Here is a 19047-nt window from a genome sequence, read left to right on the forward strand (position 1 = left end):
TCGGCCTCATCGCTCAGTCCGGTTGTTGCCGCTTAGTCTGTACACAATGTGGATTTCTGTACTTATTTTTTAGAAATTACTGCAACAAGAACATATTTGTATTAGTATTCACTCAGGACTAGGACACTAAATAGATATTCAAATATCAAAGTTATTCTACTCTTCTGATCTGTATCTTTTCACTTTTTCCTTATTTTTGTTCAGTTGATGACACCAGTGCATTACAGCACTGTACAAATACATGAGAACTTTATAACTGTAACATATTGTCTTTTAAATGATTCAGAACAAACTATTACTATTGATGGACATGTCGTTAGAGTCAGGACAGTTTGTCTCCATAGAGAAAGTGTGTGGCTCTTAAAAGAGCCGTTGCTTTGATGTCTCCTTAGAGTCGTTTACTTGGAGCTGGTGTACTTGGTCACGGCCTTGGTGCCCTCAGACACGGCGTGTTTAGCCAGCTCCCCGGGCAGCAGCAGGCGGACGGCGGTCTGAATCTCCCTGGAGGTGATGGTGGAGCGCTTGTTGTAATGAGCCAGACGAGAGGCCTCACCGGCGATGCGCTCGAAGATGTCGCTCACGAAGCAATTCATGATGCCCATGGCCTTGGAGGAGATCCCAGTGTCGGGGTGGACCTGCTTCAGCACCTTGTACACGTAGATGGCGTAGCTCTCCTTCCTGGACTTTCTCCTCTTCTTTCCGCCCTTACCGGGGGCCTTCGCCACCGCTTTCTTGGAGCCCTTCTTGGGCGCAGGCTTCGCTGGTTCAGGCATCGTCACGATATTATTCGATCAAATGAATACAGACGTCAGTAGCCAGGCTGTATTTGAACACATCACATGTAAATCTATCTGTGCCGTTCCCTCTCTGTCATTGGCTGAATGTTGAGCGTCAGTGTAACAGCACGTGGGAGTGTCTCCATGTTCATGAGTCCATTATTCTGCTGCTGACAGAGGTTGAACTGTAGAGCTCAACTGGAACATTTGGGGGTTAAGAAATGCAAGATGTCTGAAAGTATATATGTTATTATTATTTATGTTAGTATCACATTAGTGTCATTTAAAACAAACTTAACTAAAGCAACCTGATAAATACACAGCTCTAAATGTTAAGGGAACACTTAATGGTCACAGTAAAACACCAAGTCAGTTCGACTTCAGGTTTATCAATCTGTCCATTTAGGAAGCACAAGTGATTGTGAATCAATTTCACCTGTTTTGGTGCAAATGAAAGTGACAACAGGTGCAATGAAGAGGCAAAAGCAAGACAACAACAGAAAGGGAACAGTTTTATATGTGGTGGCCACAGACATTTGCTCTCTCCTCATCCTTCCTGACTGATTCTTCTCTAGTTTTGTGTTCTGCTAGTGTCCTTGTCACTACCTGTAGCATGAGGCGGTCCCTGCAGTCCAATCAGGTAGCAGAGGTAGTCTCGCTCCTCCAGGATGGAACATCCAAACGTGCAGGAGCAAGAAGGTTTGTTGTGTCTCCCAGCACAGTCTCAAGAGCGTGGAGGAGATAGAAGGGGACTGGGCGTTACATGAGCTGGACAGGGCCGTAGAAGAGCATCAACCCATCAGCAGGACCGGTATCTGCTCCTTTGTGTGAGGAACATAAACAGGTGCAGCTGGCCAATAGGGCGCCGCCCTCCCAAAGAAAAAAAGGGAAAAAGATCATCGTGATACATTTTGCACATTTTCATTATAATTGTCATTATTTTTAAAAATGCATTAAATTATACAAATTCTCAAAACAGTTGGTCCTGACTGCTGCCTCTGAATATTATAGTCCAATTAGCTGCAGCGACAAGACCTGTTTAATAGAGTACAGAGAGATTTCAGCCGGTTGAAAATCGCCCACATCGCTCTGATAGACTTTCATAATAAGACGTTGTCTTTCAAAGTGCAGACACTGCAATCCCAGACCACACACACACGCTCAGAGCAACACAGTGAGATGTGAGGAGCGTTACCATGAACCATCTGGTAATTGACTTTGTTGAAGAACAGAGGAAACAGTGAAAATACAAAGTTTCTCTCTGGTCACAACTGCTCAATAATCTGTGCCGCTGCTTCATAATCAGAGAAGAAGTTGGTTCTTACCGAGCTGGAGCTTCTGTCTTCCTCCACTGTCCTGCTGACCTGTTTTCACTGACACTAATAAAACACTCATAAGTTAGAAATTCGTTCTTGTTGCAGTAATTTCTAACAAACAAGTTCACAAGGACCGAATTCTGAAATGGACACTACGACAAATATAAAATTAGAGCCTTAAACTTTAAAGCGACACATTTCCCCACATTCCGGTGATACACCAAGTAAAGTCCAGTGATCTGAACACGTTCTTTTTGAATTTCAGTCAAGTCAGGGAAGAAAAACATTTGATATTCCACAAACACATTAACTCCTTAAGTGTTTCGTGGACTCAAAAACTTCACCCAACTTTCCATCAGCATAGTGGTGACTAGATAATAGGTGAATTTTCATTTTTGGGTGTACTATCCCTTTAAGGTTAGTGTAAATGTGGATATGATTGATGGAGGCAGGAGGAAAGTGTTGTATTTATGTATATGTTAGGTGGAGAGATCGAGTCTAATCAAATCAAAAAGGGAAAAAAACATTTCATGCAGGTGCTTAACTGGGTTTATATATCAATGATGACTAATGTAAATTAAGTTAATTCCTGTGTTTATGGTAATTGAATTTTTTTACAATATTTACTGTTTAGTTATTTACATATGTATGTTTACACATGTAAATATTTAAATTAGCTTCCTCAGAGCAGTAACGATGTGTTGAATCTGCCTCTGTAGTTCTTTCACCTCAGTCTGTGGCCTTCTGGCTTCTTCTTGTTAGTTCAGTCACATTAGTAAGAAGCAGGAAGTATGAGTGGTTGATGATCAGTGTGGAGAACAGTAAAGTGCAGCTTCACTAAGTCAGTCTCCATCCTGGAGTTTCTCCACGTTAAGAGATTCAACTACCCCACATTGAACCCTCACGTCACACCGTCATAGTTCCATCGATTTACAGACGTTGTTGTATTACTGTACTCTGGAAGAACGAGTGATTAGTGTTGAGCAGAGGATGTGAGCTCTCATTGACTCAGTGTGTGGCTCTTAAAAGAGCCGTTGTGTTGTTGAGCTGTTGTAAAGTGAGTTTATCCACCGAAGCCGTACAGAGTGCGGCCCTGTCTCTTCAGAGCATACACCACGTCCATGGCGGTCACGGTCTTCCTCTTGGCGTGCTCGGTGTAGGTGACAGCATCGCGGATCACATTCTCCAGGAAAACCTTCAACACGCCGCGGGTCTCCTCGTAGATCAGACCGGAGATACGCTTCACTCCGCCACGGCGAGCCAGGCGGCGGATGGCGGGCTTGGTAATTCCCTGGATGTTATCACGGAGAACTTTGCGGTGACGCTTTGCGCCTCCTTTACCGAGCCCTTTTCCTCCCTTTCCTCGTCCAGACATTTCTCTTCAGTAAGATGAGATCTAGTGAATAGAGTGCTCCGCGGGAAACACAGCTATTCATAGCCTGACTGAGGACCTGATAGAAGACAGAGGCGGCCGTCTTCCTCCTCTGTGGATCCTCATGGCCGCTGATAATAAAGTCTATGGTGCGCTAGCGCCTCCACAGGTTTGGATGTAGGACAGTAGATATTAAGGTCTGGCAGTTTTGTGTAACAGTAGGACTGTAGCACGTTTCCATCAAGTAGTAATAGTGCCTGGGGGAAAGGCTTAGTAAACATAAGAGTAACATTAGGACTGATTAGGGAAGTACTTAGACAATGTATGAATATTGAGCAACCTTGAGTGAAAATCAGTGGTCACACAAAGACTCAGCTCATGATTTCTCCCTGAGCCCTCCTGTTATCCTCAAATTGACATTGTTTATCCTTTGAGTCATTTTGACCAGAGCAATTAAAACCCTCCAGAGAATTATTATAATAAAAATTGTAACCTAAGTGCATGTTTCAGGTATGGTTTTTTTCTTTGTTGACTACTTAAATAGCCTTTTATCTAAAACAAAACTCCCAACCAAAAGTACATGTTATATTGAACTCGATATCGTCCTAAACAATCAATATATACACGTGTAAAAGAACACTGATGCGTACACTATGGCTCCAAGTCAATGAATATATATTTTTACCCAGCTGTCCCCACTAAATGAGTAAAAGTGAAATGTGAAGCTAAAAAATGAAGTTACCTATTTATTTATTTAGAGACGTTAAACATTTAATGGGGTAAAATTGACCCAAAGGACAATAGGAAGGTTAAATTACAACAAAGACATAACAATGTAATAGACAAATTCACTCTTTAAATGTGGTCTTTTATAAAAAACATGCACCGATTTGTTTTATCAGCGCTAAAAGTCATGTTGTAGTTGAACAAAAGTGTTAGTGCAGGGTCAAGCAGTGTAAGCACTTGATGCTTGTCTGGAATTGTTTTTGATAGTGTTATGAACATGCCCATTTATTATTAGTCCGGGGTGACAGTGTGACTATGTTCATTTTTCATTTGGCATCATTGGATACTGACCAGTTTTAAAAGCACCTCATGTATGCTTGAAAGTGTTGTTGATTACAAACTGTCAATCTGCTGGATTCTGTTTTACTACATTCATCTGGTTTCATTTGCAGAAATGGACCTTAGAAAAAATGGTCCTGGTTTTGTGGTGGAATCCTTAACATGGTATTTTCATCCCCCGCCACCTGTAGCTGATCATCCACAACGACGAGGAGCTCAACAAACTCCTGAGCAGAGTGACCATCTCTCAACTTTGTCTTTGCTTCCCTGCCTTTGTTTCATAATTTAAAAACTGTTTAAATAATGAGATTAACAACAACACTGTTATTATTGTTTTGCTATGAGCTTGGATGGGGGTGAGTGGAGGGGTGGGGGATGTTGTTTTTTATCGGGCGGCTGTGGCTGAGGGGATGCTGAAGCCCGAATTGCCCCTCATAGAACAACAAAGTGCTGCTAATAGATGCACTGTATGAATGGGTGAATGTAAAACTGTACTGTAAAGAGCTTTGAGTGGTCAACAAGACTAGAAAAGCGCTATATAAATACAAAACCATTTACCATCATAGTTAGCATGGAAAGTACTTTGTGTTATAGCGTTTGTATATAAAGTACTACATAAATAAAGTCTGTTTGAATGGTTAAAATTACATGTTTACATGCTACAATTTACACAAAGCAATCTACACACACACTTACACATACTGCACACATATGTACATTCTGGATACACAGAGTGTTTGTTGACACTAAGGCCTTCATTTGTAATATGAATATGTTATTGGCTATAAAAGTCTGAGAAGACTTGATCTATTGATCAATAGGTAACATATTGACAGGTTGACAGAGATTTCTCACACAAAACATGAATTATTTAATGTATGAGTCAAATAGTTTTTGAGAAAGCTCTGTCATGTTTTAATGATTATTTTACACAAATAACGATCAAAATAATATACAGAAACATGTATCCTAGTGTTAATGTGAAGAGCAAAAGTTGGTATTTACTAAATCGGACAGTAGAGAAACTGGAAATTCCAGTAAAGCATAAACATTTTCTGCAAAATAAATGATGGAACCTGTTGACTTTCTACATTAAATGAAAGAGAAATGTTCCAAAATATTAATTTGATCATTGCTTGAAGTGGATATTTGATAAATTGACAAATTTAACATGGATATGAAATGTAGTCCTAATAATAGAATGACTCTCCAGCATCCTCATCATGACACGTTCACGGCTCTGATAGGAAGTCTGGCTCAACTTCACCATGAGCCTCGTCCATCAGCGGTGTGTTTGCTGCCTGCACAATAACTTGACTTTATTACAAAGGGATCATCAGCAGGTGCTTGTTTTTACTCGGTCTCTCTGAACAAACATGTGGAGCAGCTGGGAAACGGGTTTTGGTGGAGCTGTGGAGCTTTTGAACTCATTTTAGGAGAGAAACGAGTGGGAAAAGCCGCTGAGCAGCGCTGCTCACCGCGGTGAACGGGTGAGGTTTGGAGGCTCCACCGACAAAATGCAGAGAGCATCAGAGCTCTTCATGACTTCAATATGAAGACAGACAAGTCCGCTACCTGCTTCCTCACTGTCAGCCTCCAGCACCGCTCACCCACTGAGTTTTCACTCGTTTATCAGTGAAGAGAAAACACAAGTGTCTCGGTGTTCACACTGCACACAGGAGCCACGGCTCGACTGAGTCTTCACGGTTCTCATGGTGTGTTCAAGTACCGCCTCCCGATCAGGACTCTTCTACAGTCCGTTCACTCACTCCGATAGTTCCTCGTTGATCTACACGCAAAGAGAAAGATGACAGAAGTCGCTCCAGCTCCAGCTGCAGCTCCAGCTCCAGCCGCCACCAAGGCTAAAGCGGCCAAGAAGACGGCCGTGAAACCGAAGAAGGTCGGTCCCAGCGTCAGTGAGCTCATCGTGAAAGCCGTGTCCGCGTCCAAGGAGCGGAGCGGCGTGTCAGCGGCCGCCCTCAAGAAGGCTCTGGCTGCCGGAGGCTACGATGTGGAGAAGAACAATGCCCGCGTCAACAACACCATCAAGAAGCTGGTGGTCAACGAGACCCTGGTCCAGACCAAGGGAACCGGGGCCACCGGCTCGTTCAAGATGAGCAAGAAGGTGGAGACCAAGGTCCAGAAGCCGGTGGAGAAGGCCGCTCCCAAAGCGAAGAAGCCCGCCGCCAAGAAACCCGCAGTGGCTAAAAAGCCCAAGTCAGCGGCAGCCAAGAAGCCAGCAGCCGCTAAAAAGTCCCTGAAGAAGGCGACGAAACCAGCAGCGGCTAAGAAGTCCCCGAAGAAGGTGACGAAACCAGCAGCGGCTAAGAAGTCCACCAAGAGCCCCACGAAGGTGGCGAAGAGCCCCAAGAAGGTGGTGAAAAAGGCCCCTGCACCCAAGAAAGCCCCCGCGAAGAAGGTCGCCAAACCCAAAGTGAAGAGGACAGCAGCCAAGAAGAAGTGAGATGTCCTCACTGTGAAACATGTCCATCCTGGTAAAAGGCTCTTTTAAGAGCCACACACGTCTATCCACAAAGAGCTGCTTCCTCATCAATCATCACCACTGACAATAAATATGTAGAGACAGAGTTCTTAACTAAAGGGAGTCAAGTTATATAGAAAGATATTAAATATCTATTTCTTACAATGTCAAGATTTAGAAGTTATTTCATATCAAAACATCAAATACTATCATGTAATAGAAAACATTTCTTTAGACTCTGATTGAAGGAGAAGCAGACTACTACTGACATACACACATACATCATGTAACATGATGTGCAACGATTTCAGATTTACATCATACTTCTTAAAGAGTGTTCCTTGTTATATTTATCATAGTTTCCTTGTGTCTTTAATTGCTAAATATATAAGTGACAACTTAAATTTTTTTTATACATATATACACATGCATAATAAAGAGTAAAGTAATGAAGTTGTGGGTGAGCTGGTTAGAAAAATGACGATTTCAGCGATTTAAACATATGTTTACTTTTAGATTGTTTGATTGTGATATGTGATCCTGACAGACTCATCACATTCATTATATATATTCAATTGTATTTCTATAGCTCAGTATCACGACATCTCAGGGCACTTTACAGAGACCTTACCAAATTATTAAGAAACCCAACGGTTCTCACAATGAGAAACACTGACGACAGTGGAGAGAAGAAAAAAACTCCCCTTTAACAGAAAGAAACATCTAGAACCAGACTCAGTGTGGCGGCCATCTGCCTCGACTGGTTGGGGCGACAGCGGAGAAATGAGGGAGAGAGGAGACCCTGTGTGATCGAAGGATTCACAGCATCTTCCTCACACTGAGCACTCATGCTCCCCGAGGGGCGGCTCTGGGAGAAGATGTAGTAACATCAGGGAGCCAAGAGATGGCGATACTCTCCAAATATTTGAACCGGAACAACGTCCTCTACCAGTTGAACTCTCCTACATGTCCTGTCAGAAGCGTTAAATTTAGTTTTTTCCGATTTAACAGTTTCTTTCAAATCATAATCACTCTCCTTTGTATGTAAACCTCTGTAACGCTATTCTGACTAGTTTTTCCAACCATGACGATGGCCCTGCTTAGGTGTGTTAACACACTTGGAGATAAAGATAAAACCACATCTGAAAAAGGCTATAATTTTTCAGAGTATAATTTTAAAGAACTAAAGTGGATACCTTGTTTCAGGACCATGGACAGAGCTGTTTGTTGTGTTTCGGTGCTGCACCTCAACAGTTTCTTTCTCTGAATGGATGTTGTGGAGCAGAGCGCAGCTGCTTTACGCTTCAAGTCTGTGAAAAAACACACATAGGTTACAACTGTGTAAGTCGAGGCAGTGGGTAAGATGAGCCACCCTCTGTATCTAGATAACTATAAAAAAAAGTAATAATGTGACCACAAATTAAGGAAGTGTAGTCGACATTACTCATTCCATCTTTCACTCAGGCACATGGAGAGAGTGGTAAGTAAACCAGAACAAATATATCTTTGTCAAGCAAAGTAAATTCATAATGTTACAAAAATTATCAGTCTTGTATTATAATTAAAATAGATATTATTTTATGTCTTAGTTCATCATTTAATTCATTAGTAGACTCAATTGGTTTTACTCAACATGTGCATGAACACTAGTTAATCACTTTTTTAAATGTACAGCATCCTCATAACAAAACAACCCTTGACACTGTTGCCCCATTGAAAAAGAAGAAAGTAAACCAGAGGAGATTAGCTCCATGGTATAATTATCAAATACGTGTTTTAAAACAGACATCACAGAAGCTGGAGAGGAAGAGGCGTTCCACCAACCAAGATGATTTTCACCTGGCCTGGAAAGATAGCCTGATATATAACAAGAAAGCACTGAGAAATGACAGAGAGTCATAGTTCTACTGATCCATCTATTCCTCTAACTCAGAGGAGGAATGATGTCATGTCATGAGCTTCTTTAAAAATACAATTATAACCAACATGACAAATTCCACCATCTTCTCCCTGTGAATAACACACATCACTGATTCTTGAGACATGGGACAAAACACGTCCTGCAGTTGAAACTGCTATTGGGTTTAAAACTGAAAATATTTTCAATAGTAGATGTTATGAGGGATTAACAATATAATGTTTTCAACATTCTTATGCCCTTCAATTTAATTGAATTATTATAATATGAAATCTATGACACTTACTGTCTTCCCACTGCATCTAAAACATCTTGTTCACAGTAAAGGCTTCAATAAGTTATGTGCTATAAAATGGATACAAATATTTTTTAATGATGAATGTAATGAAGGGTCAGGAGGGAATCTCCAATAGTGAAAGAGTAAAACAGCATAGGAGTGATCATATAAGTGCAGATAAGAAACAGAAGTCAAGCACAAGCAATGTCACAACATAATCTAATAATATACAAATTAGAATCCATTTTCTGAGCTAACTGAGATAAAGAGGGTTTGGGGGGGTCTTTAAAATAATATTATTAAGGTAAGTGAGCTGCAATTTCAGTGACTGTAGTCATCACTTATAACTGATGTTGTGTTTCATTGTACTATGACACTGGTTGTAAATATTAGACTTTGTTTAGAAGCTCGTGTGATAATTAGCAGGTTATTAGCTTCGCCCAGGAGTTCCTGAGCTGAGTGACTGGGCAGGTGTGTACCACAGCTCATATGCTACATCTTGTCATTTATGTTAGTGCCTGTTTGTTTAGTCAAATGTAAAGTTTGAATATAGCCTGCCATAAAACGATATCACGTGCATGCACTGCTCCCTTGTGGTCAATTCGTGGCATAACATCACTACGTTAAGAAATGATCGATAATGTTTACTTCCTCATTTAATCAATCATGTGTTTGTGGAATATCAGATGTTTTTCTTCACTGATTTTACTGCAACTCTCTTAGATGTTTAATGACTGAATCATCTGAATAAGCTAATTGTTAACAAATGATACATGATCAACAGAACCTGTATAAAGGAGGCCTATCCGCAGCGCATCGCGGAGGTGCGCGCTGAGCACAGGAACGCGAGGGCGCGCGCTGCACACCTGTGGTGGGAGCGCGCATTCAGCTGAGTGTAGCGCGCGGAGTGTAGCGCGCGGAGTGTAGCGCAGAAGTAATTGAGAGCGACGCGGGAGACCGAGAGGAAGAAGACCGCTGTCCGTCGGTCAGACACTGCTGTCTGCTTGTGCGTCCGTGAGAACCGTGAGTGTGCACTGTGTGTTATTAGTTGTTTCAGTTAAGTTGGTTAGAGTTCGTTATTAGTTAACATGCACTGCTGGGGCTGCACGGTCAGTGCGAGTGCAGCGCATTATCTGCTTCATTGTATATCTGGGTGCCTTTTCTACTGTTTTATATTTATATCTGTGGGTTCCTCGCTAATATGTATATACGGGTATATAAGGATATATATTGTTCATATGGATATGTGTGTAGTCTGCATGCATGTGTTTTTACGTAGTGTGTATGTTCAGCCTGAATGTTCTTTTGATTGTGTAGCACTTGTCTGGGGCTAGTATTAGAAAAAGCACTAAACATCTATCTAGGTTCGAAGGAGAGGTAGGCCTAAGACAAAGAACAAGTTGAACAAATGACCAGTTTATTGCTTCACAATCGGTCATGCAACAACCATAATATAAAACAGTGTAAAATAAAAAAGAATAGTACATTGTTTGGAAGTTGTAGGAGTCTTGTAAAAGAACTCAGTCCTTTCAGTGTGTGTATATGTACAGTTCCCAGGATATAGTCCGTTCAGTCCATGAATAGTGTGTGCTTGAAGGTTCCACCTGCTCCGTTGTGGTCCGGGTCTTTATGTGTACTGTATCTCTAGACTACCTTACTACCTGTCTACCTGACAGGCAGGACTGGGGTCTGATGTCTTCTTGATAAGCGAATCAGGTTCGGTCTGGATCATACGGTAGGCCACACCGCATCCACGATCTGGGTTTAGCTCGCCATCTCAGCATTCAGATTCACAGGATTCAGATTCTTCTAGTATGAATAAAAAAACAATCTACACAAAGTGCAGAATAATCAGTGTCTGTTTTCTAATTCTATTTCTTACATGAGATCTCATTAACTTATTTTCTATATGTGTAACCATTACCTGGGTGCACTCAGATTACATTGAGATGATAGAACAACATCACAGTAACCACTAATATAACATTAGTACTTCACTTGCTTGGAAGCTTGCATTTTCAATGTGCTTCATTAAATAATAATGTACAAATCAAAACAATAAAGTATTTCACATCTCTAAGCAAAGGGCTTATCTGTTTTACACATCCTTTTCAAGTAATATGTTATGTGATAACTCATTACTATATCATGTCACTATACTTGACTTAAACATGAGAATAATTTACAGTGTAACTTGAACTTCATTTAAGATATGCATTGGCTATTCAGATTATATGCACCTGCAAGGCACTTGCATAGTAAACCATTGCTATACGCTACTAACATAAGCTGCGTGGTTGAACCGTAAACTTAGTGCCACACATCCTATAACATTCCAAATCGCTGTTAGTCTCAACGTTACCTCCACGATACAGTGAGCACCAGTATGGGAGGTTAACATTTACTCTTTCTGTCTATAACATTAAACATGGTGTTAACTATGATAACAGGCTGCTTAAAGTTCGTTGGAAACATTGATGATTACTATGTTATTACTCCAATTGGTTTTAAAGAGGTAATCTTTGAAATAGCAACTTAAAAGCAGTATTAGTTCTCTCCCAAGTTCGCTAGCATGATTCTTAGTAGTGACTAGCAGTGACTACCTAACGTGTTCACTCACCGGAGTTTCCAGTATCAGATTATTCTATGGAATCACTTCAGTTGACACTCTCAAGTTGGACGTCTAGTTGGAAAATAACCTTATTAGTATAATTACAGGTAGACTATGGCAATATTTCGAGTGTTTTATGTTATTTCATACCGAAATCCGGGAGCTTCTTTTTCTACACTTTCATGGGGAAATCTTGGGAGAAGAAAAAAGGGCTTTCTTATTCATGGGGAGTTCCCTGGAACGGAACGCATAGTGCGCCCCCTTTTGGCAATAACTTTTACTACACCTGAGGTTAGTAGCCTTAATTTCATGAGGGTTACAATTGTATAGTCGCACTGTTTATCCCTTCCATAATTCTTATCATTGTTGTATTTTGTATCATTTCTTCTTGTAGAACCACACGCATTCCCACCCATATTCTGCCTTTCATAGGCATATGTTGTACTGTGCTGTTGCCAAATTAAAGGACATTAAGAGAGAGAAGTCGTCTGAGCCGTGTTTTAGCAGACACACCTGGAGCAGAGCTGGAATCAGAACCGGTTAAAAGAATAAGTTCCTCATGTACAGTCCTTACATCAAGTCCTCACCAACAGAACCAATAAATCCATCGTCATTAGCAGACTCATCACACAAAGCCTCAAACGTTTCCTTACTCCTTGATACAAACTTCCAGCAGTGTTCAGATCACCGGACTTTACTTGGTGTATCACGGGAATGTGGGAACATGTGTCGCCTTAAAGTTCATGGATATACATTTTATATTTGTGTTGTGTCTATACCATAGACTGTATATAAAGATGGACATAGTGTCCGTGACGTCACCCGTTGGGTTCTGAAGAGTGAAAATGAGGCTCTCAGTGGACGTTTCACCCAGCGCCATCTTGCCGGAGCCTGACTCCTCCTAGTTCCTGGCTAACCCATAAATGGGCAAAAAGGAGGAGCGCGAGTGGAGCTGAGGTGGGCTGGCTGACGACCGACAACTGAGCCACGCCCACAGAGCTCAATGTTACCTGGTTAGCTCAGGCTAAGGAGCTAGGCTACATGCTACCCGCTGTTACTAACTGGTTAGCGCTGCGGTGTTGTTGCTTCGGGATGCTAGCGGTCATCACAACGGACTTAACCAGAGGTAAGTTACCCTGAAACTTTACAACAACAAAACCTATTGATTTGTCTATTATCATAATCATACTACATATGCTTACATGCCTCAAGTCGTTTTTAATATGTAATTGTGGTAATTTACCTTTTATTTAACATGTCTAATGAACAGATTGAAGCAAGTTAACTACCTCAGTCTAATTTTCACTTCACTTTAGTGTGTTTCATTGTCACTTGATTGTAATTAGAAGTTAATATCAATAAGCTACATGTGTAAGTTGCATGTGATAGTAACTATATGTTTCACAAATGTTCTCATACAGGCTCGTATAACCACCATTACTATTACCACCTCGTTTATTTAGCCTGTTATGGAATTTACAGTGAATTAGACTCAGTGCAGATGTGTAATGACAGTTTAGATGTGATTTTAATCTCCACTCACCACTGTTGTAAGCAGTTGTCATATTTATTACATATTTATCTGTTTTCACACAGAGAAGTGGAGGGACTTGATGTGGACTGTTATCAACAGCACTGTGAGAATGTATCACCTTGAATATTACAGATGAGGTAGAAAGATATTTGATATATTTGTACAATGTTTATTTCTTTCAGTACGTCAGATCTGGCTGAAATCTGTGGTGCTTCCACCTGCTGAACACAGAATAAACTGTAAGTACCAGTCTTGGCTGCTTAACACAGCTAATATTACATGTGTCAAAAGTATTGTAATTATTATTATTTGTATTGTACAATATTTTTAAAAAGGTATTTACAGAGTGTCTTTAATCTGAGGTGTTTCTCCTTTGTTCTACGTTGTCCGACCGATGTGACAGTGATTTCAGCATAAAAGATCATTTATAGTGATTTTCTTCTTTTCATTACATGAAGCACCTGATGTCCTCATCATCCACTGTGGCAGCAGCAACATGGTGGAGATCGGCAGCTTCAGGCTGGTCAACATGAGGACGACCTGCACCAGCTTCATCTGCACAACACTTCATGTTTACCTCCCTCAACTAAAGATGAACTGCAACTGCTTACAGTTGGCAGTCATTGCTAAGTGTCATGGATAATATTGAGTCAATTTCTATATTCATTATGGTTGGTTAAAAAAAGAACACTGTTATCAGAACCATGTTCATCTTTTACTTTCTGATTTGACACTTTAGATAAATACCAAGTGTTTTATTTTTCTTCTTTGCCATAAGAGACAGAACACGGTCAGCACAGCTGTGTCCTTCAGGCTCGTCCGTCCCTAATTAAATGACAGGAAACATAAAAGTATGGCATTATTGCAGAGGAAGTGTTACTTATAAACAAAGTTTGTGTCCTTATATTCTGTTGATTTTCAACTATGTATTTGAATATGGTTTTGGATTAAACAGTGTACTACCAAGACAGTGAATGTGCAGTATGGAGTTCTTACACATTACAAATATTGAATATATAATTTAATACATTATGTATTATGTACAATACTTTGCTTTGATTGTTTGTCAGTTATGAAAACAGGTCTGTACCTGGAGTCAGTGCTGAAGTGATGACTCTCAGTGCTCAGTCCTGTTGGACATCCACAGGTGCAGGCTGTCTGAGTCACCTAGAGGAAAACTCAACACAAATACACAGATATGTAAAGTCATACATGTAACAGGTTAACACTTTCACAGACTTGCAAGATACAAATAATAGTTTATTACTTCAGAGTTCATCAGATCATATCACTTCAGCTTAGGAAATAGGTGGTGGACATCAGCCTCAGGTTCTCTATGGGACTGTCTATGTTAGTAAAGTTACACTAACTATTATTTATTTCCATGTGACAAACAAATGCATCATTCTGCATGTTCACTTATTTAACACACGAATGACAGATTCAGTAAAGTCTGTTTAAGATTAACGATGTAAAAACTGAATGTAGGCGACAAGTTTAGTTTTCACTGTAACACGTCACATCAACACCAATACTCTGAACAAAGAGCATGAAGAGACGTAATGCTTCTTTAAACAGCTGATCTTAAAATGCAGATGTAACGTTAAATACTCCCGCTTCAGTCCATCACAGTAAATCGGTTTCTGCAGAATAATAATCTGTGTTTGTGGTCAAATTAAATTCAACGTTACTTTACCGCACACAAGCCCTGTAATTACTGCTGGTATCTTGCCTGCAGGCTAGCGGAGCTAAGCTAACAAGCCAGGTACAGAGACCTGCTCGTCACTACTAACACAAAAATAAAATACTATATTTGACCACAGAAACTGGAGCACAGACGTCTTTGACTTCTCCGTCAGGACAAGCAGCCGAACAACAATATTATTCATCCGATATGTGACTGAAAACTTCTCCACAGACTCAGGTTGTGTTCAGTGACGGGGATTAGCCTGTTAGCTCAGATGAAGCCGAGCAGACTACAGGCTAGGAGCTGGAGTGACGAGCAAACGGTGACGTCACCTGTCCATCAAGTGATAATTGTGCACAATGTCAAACCTCTATATCATCTAAATGAGCTAGTTAGGAAAAAACTCACTCACCTCACAGTTGTCATGAAAGAAGAAATTAGTGATGGGGACTAAAACCGTTTTTGAACCAGGCTTTAAACAGGTTTAATTCTGCTCTAAAGTCTGGCTTTTTAACATGGGAGTCAATGGGAATTGACTCCATGGAGCCAGCCTCAAGTGGCCACTCAGTGAACTGCAGCTTTTTGCACTTCCGCATCAAAACAGAACAAACTATTACTATTCATTACTACTGATGAACATGTAGTTAGAGTCAGGACAGTTTGTCTCCATAGAGAAAGTGTGTGGCTCTTAAAAGAGCCGTTGCTTTGATGTCTCCTTAGAGTCGTTTACTTGGAGCTGGTGTACTTGGTCACGGCCTTGGTGCCCTCAGACACGGCGTGTTTAGCCAGCTCCCCGGGCAGCAGCAGGCGGACGGCGGTCTGAATCTCCCTGGAGGTGATGGTGGCGCGCTTGTTGTAATGAGCCAGACGAGAGGCCTCACCGGCGATGCGCTCGAAGATGTCGCTCACGAAGCAGTTCATGATGCCCATGGCCTTGGAGGAGATCCCAGTGTCGGGGTGGACCTGCTTCAGCACCTTGTACACGTAGATGGCGTAGCTCTCCTTCCTGGACTTTCTCCTCTTCTTTCCGCCCTTACCGGGGGCCTTCGCCACCGCTTTCTTGGAACCCTTCTTGGGCGCAGGCTTCGCTGGTTCAGGCATCTTCACGATATTATTCGATCAAATGTATAAAAGACGTCAGTGGCCAGGCTGTATTTAAACACATGACATGTAAATGTTGCTGTGCCGTTTCCTCTCTGTCATTGGCTGAATGTTGAGCGTCAGTGTAACAGCACGTGGGAGTGTCTCCACGTTCATGAGTCCATTATTCTGCTGCTGACAGAGGTTGAACTGTAGAGCTCAACTGGAACATTTGGGGGGTTAAGAAATGCAAGATGTCTGAAAGTATATATGTTATTATTGTTGATGTTAGTATCACATTAGTATCATTTAAAACAATCTGAACTAAAGCAACCTGATAAATACACAGCTCTAAATGTTAAGGGAACACTTAATGGTCACAGTAGGCTTTTGGTGAAAAATGGAAATATTAGGACAATGGACCTGAAAGATCAGAGCCCAATTCATATGGATCTAGCTATAGGATCTGACAACACCACAACCTGGAGACTGAACATCGGGATATTAAATAAAATATTCATCAAATTTTTGATGAAAGTGGGGAAGTGTCTTCTCCAATACTTTGCCATCAGTGTAAAGTGGTCCTGAGGGGGTATAGGCTACTACTCTCATTTAAAAAAGCAGAGAAAATACAAATGGAGCAACATAATGTCTAAAAACTAAATCCATGAATGAAAATGGAAATAAATAAGAAAAATAACAAACTACATGAGATCTATTCTAATGATATTTTAAAAAGCTGTTTTTTCTCCAAACAATGGATGGAAGAATTGTTTGATCCGATAAAATTACCTAAGATGAAGGAAGAACAAAACAAGCTCCTAATTAGTGAAATTAAAAATGAAGAAATCAAAAGTGTAATATGTAATTTGAAACCCAATAAAGCAGCAGGACCAGATGGTTTTCCATCTGAGTGGCACAAGGAAATGAAGGGTTTGTTGATCCCGACAGTGAAAGCCACATATAATCAACAATACCCAATGACTCTGGATCAGGAGGAAAGAATCCAACCGGGCCCCAAGATGCTAGTGACATGGACCCAGGTCTGTTCAACCTGTGGCAGGCCTGCCTTAGAAGAGGGTGTCTTGTGAATTAATGCTGAAACACCTGATGACGCTAAGATACACAACTGACGATATGTCCCTAACATCCGCTAACATCAACTGGTGGTAGACATTAATTTAGCTTGGTTTCAGGTTACAAATAACTTAGATCTTAGCCAGACCATAAGCTCAATTTCATGTGACTCAAAGGAGTACGTGGGCTAATTAAGAGCAATTCTTTGAGATTTCTTCAAGTCCGCCACTATATCAATAATTTTATCATAGAGAGTAAAAAGGCGTTTGAAAATACCCTATTAAACCTATTTATAATGCATATAGGGCCGAGTCTGGGCTTAAAGACATCTCAAGACTCTTTAAAGGACTTCAGGATATGAAACAACAAGCACCATCTAAAATCACGACCATTTGTTCTGGGCTTTTCCAAATGTAAATTCTTTCTGGCACTAAATTCTGAAAAAACTCCTGAGTGTAGCTGCAAGAAAATCCATCACAAAGAAATGGTTAAAGCCACATTCCCATCAGTAAGGGTTTATTATGATATCATCAATGGCATTAAACTTAATGGAAGGTGTATTGGCCATTTTACTTCACTCCACGTTTCAATAGGCCACTTAATGTCAGCCTGCAGAGTGATAATCAAGTTTGACTCGTGTCCAACAGATATACTTCTGGCCTGGTTGTGAAAACCCAATGTCAACACACTTCAACCGGAGGCCGGGAAAAACTTGAAAGGGTTTATTTGCACGGTTCCAGCAAATGGCTTTTAAAAACACCTTATCTCTGTCCATTACCGACTTGGTGATGCGTAAAGTCCAAGTATCCGTTACATGTCCATCGTCACACTGCCTGTTGCAGGTCGCATTATCATATATCACGGTGTCACTGTCAAAAACTTGTGTTGATCCACTCCTTCGCAGACTTCGCACACCAGATGATATCAATGACCAATATATAACTACGCATGTGCACTAACCTGCACTACGGCCTCCACAACTGTCGCAAACAACAAGCCGCAAACCCTTCAACAGTTTTATTTAGGTTTGATCTGGTGTTTGCATTTATTCGATGTGGTCGATTGTTTCTGTTGCGTTTGATGATGGAACCTGTTGACTGTTTGTCATTAAATGAAAGAGAAATGTTCCCCAATATTGATTTGATCATCGCTTGAAGTGAATATTTAGTAAAATTGACAAATTCAACATCGACATGAAATGTAGCCCTAATTAAAGAATGACTCTCCAGCATCCTCAGCATGACACGTTCACGGCTCTGATAGGAAGTCTGGCTCAACTTCACCATGAGCCTCGTCCATCAGCGGTGTGTTTGCTGCCTGCACAATAACTTGACTTTATTACAAAGGGATCATCAGCAGGTGCTTGTTTTTACTCGGTCTCTCTGAACAAACATGTGGAGCAGCTGGGAAACGGGTTTTGGTGGAGCTGTGGAGCTTTTGAACTCATTTTAGGAGAGAAACGAGTGGGAAAAAGACTTTGATATGGTTGACTTGGAAAACAATGTTGCTGTTTGTAAGATGCAGCAATGCAAATATAAGTGCAGTGAAATAATAGTGTCCTGATACTAGTGATATTTGTGTTTACAGCATTCAGTAACCTTTTCAACTTTACTTTTCAACTTTACCATTACCAGTCTATATCAGTGGGGTATAAATGTTCTGTTGATGAATGCCTGTAATGCCACTGTTACAATTATGTTCAAGGCTGCCAAGATTTCACTTGTTTATACGGGCTCCAAACCCTGGGGGACATGTTTGTCTTTCAAAACAATTGGAACATTTTACTAAAGGCATCTTTTTAAATAACTTAAACTGTTTGATAATGAGTTGTTATTTTTAATGAGAACAGCGG

At 40.8% G+C, this 19047-nt stretch overlaps 5 protein-coding genes and 1 long non-coding RNA gene across 7 annotated transcripts in view; 1 reads left to right on the top strand and 5 right to left on the bottom strand.

Moving 5' to 3' along the window:
- The window catches only part of LOC118116015 (histone H1), a 311666-nt gene extending 303520 nt beyond the window's left edge, over window positions 1-8146 (top strand). For both annotated transcript variants that reach the window (XM_047341804.1, XM_047341806.1), the window contains one exon: window positions 6883-8146. In XM_047341804.1, coding sequence (XP_047197760.1) covers window positions 6883-6993 — 111 coding nt within the window. In that variant the 3' untranslated portion in view covers window positions 6994-8146. The remainder of the gene's footprint in view (window positions 1-6882) is intronic.
- The window catches only part of LOC118116027 (histone H1-like), a 444527-nt gene that overhangs the window by 285676 nt on the left and 139804 nt on the right, over window positions 1-19047 (bottom strand). The gene's annotated exons all lie outside the window — the stretch shown is intronic.
- Window positions 300-786, bottom strand: LOC118116064 (histone H2B). Its single transcript, XM_035167374.2, has one exon. It carries the CDS (start codon window positions 771-773, stop codon window positions 399-401), a length of 375 nt encoding a protein of 124 aa, XP_035023265.2. The 5' UTR covers window positions 774-786; the 3' UTR covers window positions 300-398.
- On the bottom strand, window positions 3105-3508 carry LOC118116081 (histone H4). The gene has a single exon (XM_035167394.1). It carries the CDS (start codon window positions 3465-3467, stop codon window positions 3156-3158), a length of 312 nt encoding a protein of 103 aa, XP_035023285.1. The 5' UTR covers window positions 3468-3508; the 3' UTR covers window positions 3105-3155.
- Window positions 10601-12018, bottom strand: LOC124851092. The gene is made up of 3 exons (XR_007033055.1): window positions 11968-12018; window positions 11827-11889; window positions 10601-11037 (listed from the first exon to the last, which is right to left on the bottom strand). It is a non-coding gene; the product is annotated as an uncharacterized LOC124851092 (long non-coding RNA).
- On the bottom strand, window positions 15676-16150 carry LOC118116090 (histone H2B). The gene has a single exon (XM_047341810.1). It carries the CDS (start codon window positions 16137-16139, stop codon window positions 15765-15767), a length of 375 nt encoding a protein of 124 aa, XP_047197766.1. The 5' UTR covers window positions 16140-16150; the 3' UTR covers window positions 15676-15764.

The sequence above is a fragment of the Hippoglossus stenolepis genome, chromosome 10, assembly GCF_022539355.2.
Source record: "Hippoglossus stenolepis isolate QCI-W04-F060 chromosome 10, HSTE1.2, whole genome shotgun sequence".
Lineage (NCBI taxonomy): Eukaryota > Metazoa > Chordata > Actinopteri > Pleuronectiformes > Pleuronectidae > Hippoglossus > Hippoglossus stenolepis.